The sequence below is a fragment of the Amblyraja radiata genome, chromosome 31, assembly GCF_010909765.2.
Source record: "Amblyraja radiata isolate CabotCenter1 chromosome 31, sAmbRad1.1.pri, whole genome shotgun sequence".
Taxonomy (NCBI): Eukaryota; Metazoa; Chordata; class Chondrichthyes; order Rajiformes; family Rajidae; genus Amblyraja; species Amblyraja radiata.
Window position 1 is genome coordinate 14,857,286 of NC_045986.1, and position 12,288 is coordinate 14,869,573.

At 43.9% G+C, this 12,288-nt stretch overlaps 2 protein-coding genes across 3 annotated transcripts in view; one reads left to right on the forward strand and one right to left on the reverse strand.

The window, feature by feature from the left end:
* Positions 1-11,186, reverse strand: taf10 (TATA-box binding protein associated factor 10). Its single transcript, XM_033047791.1, has 6 exons — positions 11,095-11,186; positions 8,914-9,113; positions 5,544-5,692; positions 3,561-3,625; positions 2,790-2,904; positions 1-1,220 (listed from the first exon to the last, which is right to left on the reverse strand). Exons 1-6 carry the CDS (start codon positions 11,184-11,186, stop codon positions 1,131-1,133), a joined length of 711 nt encoding a protein of 236 aa, XP_032903682.1. The 3' UTR covers positions 1-1,130.
* The window catches only part of ppih (peptidylprolyl isomerase H), a 22,195-nt gene continuing 20,995 nt past the window's right edge, over positions 11,089-12,288 (forward strand). The window contains exons 1-2 of one of the 2 annotated variants that reach the window (XM_033047827.1): positions 11,089-11,184; positions 11,215-11,280. In XM_033047827.1, coding sequence (XP_032903718.1) covers positions 11,215-11,280 — 66 coding nt within the window. In that variant the 5' untranslated portion in view covers positions 11,089-11,184. Of the gene's footprint in view, positions 11,281-12,288 lie in introns of both variants that reach the window. The other variant, XM_033047826.1, reaches the window with a different exon arrangement.

Sequence of the window (12,288 nt, forward strand, 5' to 3'; positions counted from 1 at the left end):
TTATTTCATCAAGAAATAAAATTGTGTAAATTTATTGTAAGAAATGGACATTTATAGAAGGAAGGCATCTTTCTCTGTGCAAGTTTGAAATTACAAGAGTTCCGTACTGCTCATGAGATTACACATCTTGACTGCAATAAGCCCTGCTGCTAAAAGAAAGAAAATTCTTTGTTACACTTGTTCTTAAAGGTTCATGAAACATGCATCCATTCTACAGTGAGAGATAAAATCGAAGACAATTCAAGCTAATTCAAAAAAATTTGCCATTTGAACGCTTAGTAAAAAGGTTATAGGGAACCATATTGAAGCTTAAGGAAGCGAGCTCAATTTAGATAAAGTTTAATCATCAAAACATTCCCCGTTTTGAGGGATGCTAATTATTTTATTAGATGAGTATTAGGTGAGAACCATAAATGTCTACATTCTGATAAATGAATCTGAAACAATTTCTTAAAGGCTTCCACTCTGTTTACTTTGCATTAAACGCGAGGTGCACTACCCAAAGCTAAAGCAAAGCAGAAATGGCTTTGATTTCATTTTCCTAAGTACACAGAGAAAAGATTATATTTGCCCTTCCTCTTCATTGACTACACAAACCATTTTTTTCTCTAATACCAGAACACATTTACAAGTTGATGCTTTTCAAATGCATCTTACGAAAAACCACACCACCCAAAAATAACATGGCTCTCTTCTTAATGAACGACAAACTAGCTTGCTATTTTCAAAAATATTATTATACAGATCATTTCCCTAATGGCCATTTGATGCAGAATTTTAATTTAGGTCCTATTTCAAATGGATCCCAAACTAGCTTCCTAGAAAAGAAAAAAAACCTTTCAAACTTATTCTGCAAGATTCAAAAACATTTTTCAATCCTTTTTAATCATCTTAGCTAATAATTCAAAAAGATATGCTGGAATCAAGTGAGAAATAATGCAAACTTTCAAACAACGAGCAAATTTTGGATTCAAACCACTTTAGCACTTGTCACATTGGGCAATTTGCAACCTCATGACATCATTTCTCTTCCACTGTCATTTGCTGAAAGGCATCCAGAGCTGATATTGTACAGTACTTGGGAGATGTTAATAAATAGTCACTGGTTTGCAGAGGATGCTTCTAGATCTTTATGTAAAGTAGTGAGGTTTCTTCACATTTATGCCATATTCAGTGAGAGCAGGAATTAAATCCTCCATTGTCAGGGTGTATTTTTTATCCTGAAACAAAACGACAATTAAAAAAATTGAAACATCTTACAAATCATTATTTCTTGCAAATAAAGCAGGCGCTGGACAACGGATAGTAGGAACAACCAGGGCGGCCATACCTTCGCGCCTTTAACGTCAGCTGTGAGACGGTCCTGGGGCACGAAGGTTGAAGATGGCTGGGAAAGTAGAAGGACGATAGTTCGCGGAACAACCGGACGGAAGCGACGGCTGAAACGGGCCGTTATGGCCAGCTGCAGCTGGGACTGTGAAATGGCACCAATACCTGCCGACCATTTCTATGCATTAGGATTGTATGCATATATGCACCGGGATTGTACTTATATTTGGCAATGATCAAACTGGTCTGTGTGCAAGAATAGAATCTCACTGCACCTTTGTATAGGTGATAAAAAGGAACCATTGTACCTTTGACATTACGTGATTTTTTGATACAAGTGTTAGGATTACGGAAATGATGGCTGGATGTTCCCAGTTATGAATGGATCTAGAACAATGAAGATATACATCTTCTGTTTAAATGTTCCATTTATATGTGGAGAGCATTGAGAGACGGAGGAATTACCTAGCAGAGTTAAGGGCCTGTCCCACTTTCACGACCTTTTTTACTCCTGGACATTTTTCATCAGGCTAGAAAAATGCCCCGACCTACTTGATGCCACGAGTACCTACGACTAGTATCACAACCTACCTACGACCTACCTACAACCTCGTGACAACCATGCTGCGAGTACGAGTCAAGGGCAAACTCGGCAGAGGTCATGAATTAGGTCGTGAAAGTGGGACAGGCCCTTTAGCAATTTGAATCAAATACCGGGAATGATCTTGAGGTAGTGAGACGGTTGAGGTGAAAGTAGGAGATTGGAGAGTAGTGCAAAACTAAATTTGATACAGCTGCAGATTGTGAGGAAGGCATGAAAATAAAAATAAAATATATTGGGAATCTTCACCAGGTCAGGCACAAACAGAAATAACATTCTAGGTGACATCAGCATTGAGCTGATGAAAAGTCACCAACTGAGACTTTATTTGCCAGAGGTTTCTGGTATTTTCTGTTTATATTTCAGATTTTTAGAATCTGCAGGATTTTGGTTTGCACCAACATGCCATACTTGAGCCAAATGATTATTCTTCAACTTGTAATTTCTGTGTGATTTTCAATTAGGCAGGGCCAGGCAAAGCAATTCCAACATGATACGACAAAGGTCTGACATTTGGAATTTAATGGAACAATCTTATGAGAACGTTTTCTCACTAGAAGTTGTTTACACCTAAAGGTAAATATGTAGAACATTTAAAGTTTGATAATTTATTGGAGCTGTTCACCAATCACCAATTTATGCTGTTCACCAAGTTGCTGTGGCCAAAAGTATTCTAACCAACAAAGAGTAATGGTTCAAAGAGTGAATAATTCCAAATTACAATACTGCAGTCTTGTACATCATATATTTTTAAACTTTTAAACGTACACATCCTGTTCTTACATCCTTAGGGTGACATGGATAAAACTTTCCTGTATTTCAAGCAATTTTGTGCAAGTAATGCTCAATATGAACAAACCTTGCTTTTGTTTCTGGAGCTTCCTGATGCAGTTCCTTTCATTTTACAGTGCTGCAAGGCATCGTTTGCAATATCTGAGATGAACTTTTGTGCAGCCAAAGATATTAAACGGATTCTGTTTAGAAAACAGTGTGATCAAAAGCCTGTGCATACAACCAATTTTGTAGTAAATCAACACAAACTTAAAGAAGATTTTATAAATTACCAAAACACTTTCAAAAATCAGTACTTTTCATGTTACCAAGCAAAATGTGTTGTTTAAACATCCCAGAAAATTTCTACTGAGTTAACATCTTGCGAGTTTTTCAAGTAATAAAATTCCAGCAATTATGATCACCTAGTTCTAAACCAGTTACAGATATGGGGTAAGAAATGGTAGATGGATTTCAGAGCAAGTGTGAGGTGTTGCACTATTTGAGGTTGAATGCAAGGTAAAAGTGTGGTCAATGGCAAGAATCTTAACAACATTGATATACAACAGGCTGAAGGGCCTGTCCTGTGTTGCACTGTGCAATGTTCTGTGCTCGCCTCCTCTGAATATCGATTCATAAATAAACACAAGGGGGTAGGAAAGGTTTCTGGCATACATTCAGTTTTTAACCACTGAGCAAATTTGCAACAAATGGGGCTTAAAAAAAAGTGAATAGCTATCTGAAACAAAAGCGTGTGAAACACCCTGCATCAACTTTTAAAACATTTTTAAAATGGGGTTTCTCAATATAGAAATGTGAATCCATTCCATTGCCTGAATTGCTCAATGCACTAACTTACATGCGTGGATCAGAAGCCTCAAACCCTGCTCGATTCAGATAGTATCCTGTTACAGCATCTGGTATCTAAGGTGTTCCAAAAAACAAGCAGCATTTAGAAAGTGAATTAACTATATACGTAATTAAGGTAGAAAATGCATGGTATTTGAAAAATACCATTAACAACTGTTAACCATATGTAATGACAACACAGGTGATATATTACAGAGATATCACCACACCAACATCATATAACAAGTGATTTATATATTCTTAAATGGCTGCAACAGCACTTTCTAAATGGTCATATTCAATACAAGTTCTAACACAACATCTGTTTTCCAAAGTTTCTGTACTTAAACTAATGAGAATTTCAACTACCAAATATAAAAAAACATGTGCCTTAATAACTCAGCAGTTCAAGCAGCATCTCCGGAGAATATGGATAGGCGACAGTTTACATTTTGCTCCTCTCACCTGTATCACCTGTTGGCGGCGCGACTCACCCATTGCAGCGGCCCCTACAGCCTGTCTGTCTTATTTTTATTTTTTGTCTAGTTAAATGTAGTGTTGGTGTTTTTTAATATTGGTTTTAAATGTGTATATGTGGGGGGCGGGAGGGGGAAACTGTTTAAAATCTCTTCCCTGTCCGGGATACCCGACCTTTTCCCTGTCGGGTCTCCGTTGTCGTAGGGGCCTAGCACCGTGGAGCGGCCTCCAACCTGAACGACCCGGGGGCTCGGGAGACTGCGGAGCTGCGGACTACTCACTATCGTGGGGATGGCGGGCCTCGGAGCGTGGGGAGCAGTGGTGACTCGCTGCTGCGACTCGACTCCTGGGGCTCAGAGGCTCCAGCAACGCAGCCGCAGGTCCGGTGGACTGGGACATCGGGAGCTCGCGGGTCCGGGTGGAGAGACCGCTTTCCGGAGCTCCCGCAACGCGACTTCTCCAGCCCGTGTCGCGGGGTTGGAACGACCCGAGCGGGGCCGTACATCGCCCGGCGCGGCTTCATGGCCGTGGGACATTACAGCGCCCACCGGGGGCTCCAACATTGTGACTATTAGACCGGGAGCGGGGCCATAAATCGCCCGGCACGGCCTAAAATGGCCGTGGGACTTAGCATCGCCCGCCTGGGGCTTGGACATCGGGAGAGAAATGGAGAACAGGGGAGAGAAAAGACTTTGCCTTCCATCACAGTGGGTTCACTGTGATGGATGTTTGTGTGAATTAAATTGTGTGTATGTCTGTAGGAAATTGTCTTTGTTTGTATGGCTGTGGAAACGGAATTTCGTTTGAGCCTCATTGAGGCTCAAATGACAATAAATGGTATTGTATTGTATTGTATTGTATCCACCACTTGCCAGGCTTTATCTCGCAACTTTCCCGTCTCTTCCAGCTCTCTCTCCCTCCCCCCCCCCCCCCATGACAATCAGTCTAAAGAACAGTCCCGACCCAGAACATCACCTATCCATATTCCTCAGAGATGCTGCCTAACTCGCTGAATTACTCCAGCACTTTGCGCCATTTTGTGTAAACTAGCATCTACTGTTCCACATGTCACCAAATTTTCAAACATTTATTTTCTACATAATTCCATTTAGCGCTCCTATGTGTAATGGTACAGGGAATGTTACAGCCAAATATATGGAGTTATGTTGTCTTTACTCATTTATATTTGCATTAACATAGTATTCTGTCACATAAGAAAAAAACTAAAATTATTTGCAGGTTGGAATCAAAGACACAAGAGGTAGGAAATGCTGGAATCTTGAGCAAAACATAGTGCTAGAGGGGCTCAACACATCAGACACACAACTAATACATCTGTGAAAGAAATGGATAGGCAATGTTTTGGGTCGAAGCCCATCTTCAAACTGATTCTGATCCGAAATGTCAAGACTTGGAAAGAGTTTCTACAAGTACTTTATTTATTTAACTAACAAGTAGGGTAAGAAACTGGAGTGCCAGCCATAATGAATTAGTGAAATACAGTATATAAACTTACTGTTGGTGTATAATCTTCCAATTGCATAAGAAAATCTGCCAATGGTGTTGTTGATATAACAGGTTTGACATCCCCATTGGCAATCCCTTGAGGAACGTAGACACCATTTGAAACAGATGTCTCTGTTGCAGAGGAAGCAGCATTTGCCACTGAAGACACAAGAAGGAAAGTAACATTTATTAGCATAGCAACAGAAAACTGACCTTGCTGAAAGCTGCAGTGCAGAAAATAATAACTTTACTGATGCTAAATTGCTATTGTTTTATTACTGTCACAAGTATCAAGTATTAAAAGCTTTTATTTGCCTGCTATACAATCACATCAGATAACACTATACAGGAATGCATTCAAGCCATACGCAAGTGCAGTAGTATGAGCAAAGAGAAAAATACCAGAGTACCGAAAATACTTTTTCCGCATTATAGTGTTACAGTTCCAGAGAAAAATTATTCCCGTAATGAGGTACGTTGGAGGAACTGCACTACACCTTAACTTATGGTAGGACTGTTCAGAAGTCTGATAACAGAGAGAAATGGCGCTGTTCCTCAATCTGGTGGTATGCACTTTCAAGCTTTTGTATGTTCTGCCCGACGGGAAAATATTAACTGCCCTTTTCTCTTGTTACATCACAACTGATAAGTTAGCCAAAAATGGGACAAAGCTTTTCATATATTCTCCACAGCAAACTCAGTAAAATTGAAATAAAATAGAAAATATTGGTTTTATTTTGCAGGTAATGCAACATCCACTGAAAAATAAATAGAATTAAAGTTGCAGGTGCAAAACGCAGTCGTTCTTCCATTTCAGACACATACAGTTATATTTTGTATAGTTAAAAATATGGATTAGGGAATGTTGTGTATTTGACAAAATCACATCAACATGGAATAGTATTCTGCCTGTCATCATTATAATCAAACTAAAAATATATATAATTAAACGAGGGAGGAAAATGATGGGATGCTCAATTAAGTCCAGACTACAAAATTTTTGTTATTTGTATCTGAATTACAATGTTCAAGTTAAATCTAAACTCTCCTGTTTTTCTAGCCCTGACTGGATCAGCCTAATACAATACAATGCAAATTCTCAGTCATCTTTCCAAGCTGGATCCAAACAGGTCAATGATCATACATCTTAGGCACAGTAACCAAGATAACTTATTTAATCCTGATTTCTTTGATTTGCCAGCCTCTCGCAACGTCTTAATAAAGAATTAATTAAGTGCAAGGTTACCAAGGCTGTGGTGAATGTTTTGGGGATGCAGAAGGAGGAAAAGGTTAAGAATAAGTCATGAACCACCACTGTTATGCTTCATGGGTTCCTCTACTGGAAACGTGCTTCAGTAGACCAGCGCTGCCTTTTAAAAGGACAATAAGGAATGGATCAAAAATAAACAAACTGCGAGAGGAGCTCAGCAACTCAGGAAGCATCTGTGGAGGGAAATGGAGAGTTGATGTTTCAAGTCGAGACCACTCCCCTGGAACGTGTCGCTGCATAACTTGCATGGTTAGGTATTCCAGAGGGACTCAAAACCATACCTCTTGAACAAGACACAAAATGACAACTAGGTGGAATTTTAGTGCAGGAAAGGGTTAAATAAAAAGACATCAGAACAGATGGAAGAAAAAATAAGAATGTTATTCCATGGGAGTGCTGCAAACATTTCATCCAAAGCTGAGAGGAATAACAAGAGGCAAATCAAATGGAAAGGACAGAACTGTAAAGGCAAGAAAACAGTACCTTGCTTAAGAGATCTAGCAGCATGATAGAATGGTTTGCTACCAAAGTGTGTTTGCAGGATTGTTGTAAAGCTGCAGAATGGAAAATTGCTAAATAGTGCTTGAAGTTGCTTCAGGTTAGTGAAGTTGATCCATAAAGTCTGAACATAATTTTACATTGTGGATTTAGGAGCAGAGAGCAAAAGGTCAAAAATGCAAAATGACATGATGCATTACCAGAAACCAAGGACAAAGATGGAGCAGACAGAAGCATTGATGCAAAGGAGTTATTAAACGATGACCACCGGAGACCACTGTAACCACATTGTGTGACTCCTCAAAGTACAGAATTTATGTTGTCAAGAGTAGTTTGGTATGGTGGGCTTGACAAGGACGGATCTTTCAAAAGGTCCCATTCAGAAAACGTTCAGGAAAGAGAGGTCTGGAGAACAAACCAGTATGACATGGACAGACAAAAATGAAACCAAGGATAGTTAACCAAGTTGGGCGGCAGAGAATTTCAAGAGTAGAATAGGCAAGTTCAATGTATCATAAAGATACAAGAGACTGCAGATGTTGGATTATGGAGCAAAAAAAAAACTGCTCGGAGAACTCAGTGGGTCAAGCTGCATCTATTTAGGCAAAAGTATGATTGACAATTTGGGTTCAAACCCTGCATCGCAACTCTGGATGGTTAGCCATCAATATGCCTCCACAGATGCTGCCTGACCCACCAAGATTTCCAGCAGTTTGTCTTTTGCTCAATGTACCGCATGCTGGAGAAAACTGGAGGGAGAACATGCTGACAGCTTTGGACCTGTGCTACAGAGCTCAGGAGAAGAGTTGCACATTCCCATTAAGCCTTTATATTTTTATTTATGTGTTCATAGGATCCTAATGTTAATGTAGTGGATTGAGGGATGGCTGATGCTGCAGTCAATGACAGGCTAGTTGGACTAAATGCTAAACGCCGGGATATCTTCTTCTCCAGGTGACATCACTGAACCTGGTGGGCTGTCTAGGCAATGCACGAGTCTCCTGATCACCACTGCACTCCTGTGGAGACCTGCTGCCATGCATTGCAGCTGTTCACTGGTGACCTTGGCCACGTATCCCTCCGGGGGCCTTAGACACACAACCTTGGACACAAGACCCTCGAGTGGCTTGGACACATGATTCCAGGAGCCCTGCATGTGATGCCTAGGGCCGTGGACACATCACCAGAGGTCCCTGACCACAATGCCCAGGTGCTCTAGACACGGGACTACCAGGGGCCCTTGGAAATGCCATCCGGGGCCATGGGACACGTGAGCAATTTGGACACATGACCCTGTGGAGCCCCTGGACACGTGATACTGTACCACATGACACAGTAGGAGCACTGGACACGTGCCTCCTATCCCCACCGCGGACATGTGACCCCATGGGGCCCTGGGCACGTGACCCTTTGGACACGTGACCCCTTGGGGCCCTGGACTCGTGACCATTTGAACATGTGATCTCTTGGGGGCCCTGGACACTTGACCCTCATGGTCCCCGGGACACGTGACCCCATGGGGCCCTGAATGGACACGTGACACCAACGCGCCCCCGAACACCGGCCCTCAATCCCCGGCCGGGTGGAGGCCGCACGCCAGTCCCCATCTCACCGCTGACGCCCGCGCTGCTGCCCGCGCCACCCAGCTGCACAGTCTCCGAGTTCATGGCGAGCGAGCGAGCGGTGCCCGTCACTGTGGCGGCGGCGCCATCCCCAACCGCCCACAATCGGTCCGCGCCACAAACTCCTCCCGCCGCTTCCTGTGCCCTCACAATACGCTCCCCCAGCCCGTCCCGCAACCCCGTCCGGGTGCTCCCGACCAAATGAGCGTCAACACTTCGTTCCGCCAGCAAGTCACCTTCCACTTAGCGACCAATAAACCATTCTACATTTCCTTGATCATCGTCTGCTTTGATCGGGTCAGGCAGCATCTCTGGAGGAAAGGAATAGGTGACGTGAACATAGAATAGTACAGTACAGGAGCAGGCCCTTCATGTCACTATGTCTGTGCTGAAAACGCTGCCAAGTTAAACTAATCTCCTTCAGTCTGGACCCTTCTTCAAGTCTTATTTAGTTTAGCTAGGTTAGCGATACAGCACGAAAAAGGCCATTCGGCCCACCAAATCCGCGCCGACCAGCGATCCCCGCACATTAACACCTGCACTGGGGACATTTTTTACATATATACCAAGCCAATTAACTTACAAATCTGTACGACTTTGGCGTCTTATGTATTAAATCTTCTCTGCACGCTTTCCAGCTTAACAACATCCTTCCTACAGCCCAAAGCTGGACACAGTACACCAAATACAGTCTCACTAGCGCAGTGATGATGTGGGAGTGTGGGTCTCAGGCTGCCTCGCTGTGGGTTGGAGGGGGCAGGACAGAAGATAGTCACAAAATGCTGGAGTAACACAGCGGGACCGGCAGCATCTCTGGATAGAAGGAATGGATGACATTTCAGGTCAAGCCAAGAGAGTTTATTGTCATGTGTCCCAGATAGGACAATGAAATTCTTGCTTGCTTCTTCATACCCTTCTTCAGACTGAGAGTGTGGGGAGAAGGAGACATAGAGATATGGAAGTGTAAGGTGTGAAAACAAGACACCAAAGGGGATGAAGTTCAATGAAAATTGAGAATAGCTCGAAGAAGGGAACAGCGAAGCATACAGAGATAACATTTAATCAGAAGATAAACACATTCCTGCTCTCCAGAGATGCTGCCTGTCCCGCTGAATTACTCCAGCTTTTTGTGATGGAAAGAGAGGGAGAGAGGGAAAGCAAGGGTTACTTGAAGTTAGAGAAGTCAATGGTCATACCGCTGGGGTGACAGCTGCCCCAGCGAAATGGGAGGTGCTGTTGAATGTTGAAATACGGCGAACAGCCTCATGCTATGATAACCATATAACAATTACAGCACGGATACAGGCCATCTCGGCCCTACAAGTCCGTGCCGAACAATTATTTTCCCTTAGTCCCACCTGCCTGCACTCATACCATAACCCTCCATTCCCTTCTCATCCATATGCCTATCCAATTTATTTTTAATGTGTTTCCTTTTCACACTTCATTATCTCTGTGGCTCCCTCTCCCCTGACTCTCAGTCTGAAGATAATATCACCTATTCCTTCTCTCCAGAGATGCTGCCTGTCCCGCTGAGTTGCTCCAGCATTTTGTGTCTGTCTATCTCTGATGAGGCAGCCTGCCCCAAAGATCCTATCGGGTGATTTCACGAAAGGTCACTGGATCATAGATCCTCACCCACGTGACCGCAAAATTTAACCGTGCAGATATAAAGATCGAAAATATCGGGAATTATCGCGTTTGCTCACTGCATTTCATCAGAACTAATGCATTATTGATGTTTTGATGAAATGCAGTGAGCAAACGCGATAAAATCCCGATATTTTCGATCTTTATATCTGCACGGCCAACAACGTCCGCTGTTATTTCCCTTCAGCGCTCTCTTGTCTTTACCTTCGTTTTTCTTTATCTTCTGGACTCTAAAGTAAGATAGCTGTGCCTCGCGGTCACCCCGACTTGCAGTTATTTACAGCTCAAAAACGGGCCGTTTTCGCGGTTTTTAACGGGTGTGAAAGTTCGCGTTTCTAGCATCAATAACATGTACTGGAAGTGACGTTTGTACCCCAGTTAAATTTTGCGGTCACGTGGGTGAGGATCTATGATCCAGTGACCTTTCGTGAAACCAACCTATAGCGAGCAAAGATCTTATAGCTCTAAGATCTTTGATAGCGAGGGCAGTCCCAGGCTGAGGGCAGTCCCAGGCCAAGTACTTTGGTCCCAGGCAGGCGGCGCCCGGGCCGCTGCTCCACTTGTCCATCAGCCCAGGCGGAGCGGAAACAAGGCCAACCCCCTCGCCCGGCATGGCCAAAGATCTTAGAGCATCTTTGGGTATGGCGCCGCCGCCATTCAATCCCAACAACCCCGTTGTGTTCTTCGACATCACCATCGGCGGCCAGGTGAGAGGGAGGGCGGGCAGTGGATAGTGTTTGCAAGCCCGGGGTGGGGATGGGGAGAAGGCCCGGGGATGGGGAGAAGGCCCGGCCAGGCCCGGGATGCGGAGCGGGGAGGACGGTGAGGGATCCGGTCCGAGGCGGGGAGAGGAGAGGGGAGGGGACCGGCTCTGGTCCAGTTGTGCGGCGGGTGGCCCCAGTCCTCGGGGTGGGAGTCAGGACGGAGCCGGGCCGCGGGTCCCCCTGCCCTGGCCACTGCTGGGAGCCGGGGTGTGAGCTGGTTCCCCGAGCTCGGTCCCGGGTGGCCGGGGAGTTGCTGCAAGTGCTAGGGAACTAACTGTACGACTGAGATCCACGCCATCCCTGGCCGCTGCCCTCTCATGAACTGATCTAGAATACTCTTAAATATATCTTACTATGCTCCTAACACGTAACGGTAGTCCACATGTTTACTATCTCTGACCATTGCCTATTGAAGTTCGGGTAACACTTCTGATTCCCCCTCTCCTATGTTTGTTTCCATTCATGCGACTAGATTGAATGAATCATCTTGGTCTGCATGGACGTGTTGGGCCAAAGGACAGGTTCCAAATCCCTATTTCAGCACCCCTCCATCGCCTATTTTCATCCTCTTTCCCCTCCTGACTCCCTGCTGACTATCCAGCATTTAATTTCCTTCCCTATCTGTTTCCATCTGCCCTACATCTTTCCCTTCATGGTATCTGCTATCATTTTTTTTCTTGTGTCGTTTATGGATATTTGTCAGGTTTGTCACCAGAAAGCCCATGCTGTTGGCATGTATGGTGGGGCTCATCATAATACTATCAAGATTGTGGATGATCAGCCACCTCAAAGGGCCAAATGGCCGCCTCCGGCACCTATTTTCTATGTTTCTATGAAGGCACAAATTGGGAATATGGTGGAATGTTCTCCACTGGCCTGCAAGACAGCTCAGCAATGTTCAAGAGGTTCAACGCTATCCAGGACAAAATATCAAGATTGACTGTCAGTCCT

Excerpts from the sequence above, each read along its gene's own strand:
- taf10 (XM_033047791.1), bottom strand. The coding sequence starts at position 11,186 with ATGCCGGGCGAGGGGGTTGGCCTTGTTTCCGCTCCGCCTGGGCTGATG. Across the intron at positions 9,114-11,094 it reads GCCGCCTGCCTGGGACCAAA|CACCCGGACGGGGTTGCGGG; the intron begins GTACTTGGCCTG and ends TTTGGTCGGGAG. Across the intron at positions 5,693-8,913 it reads CAGCAGCGCGGGCGTCAGCG|TGGCAAATGCTGCTTCCTCT; the intron begins GTGAGATGGGGA and ends TTGTGTCTTCAG.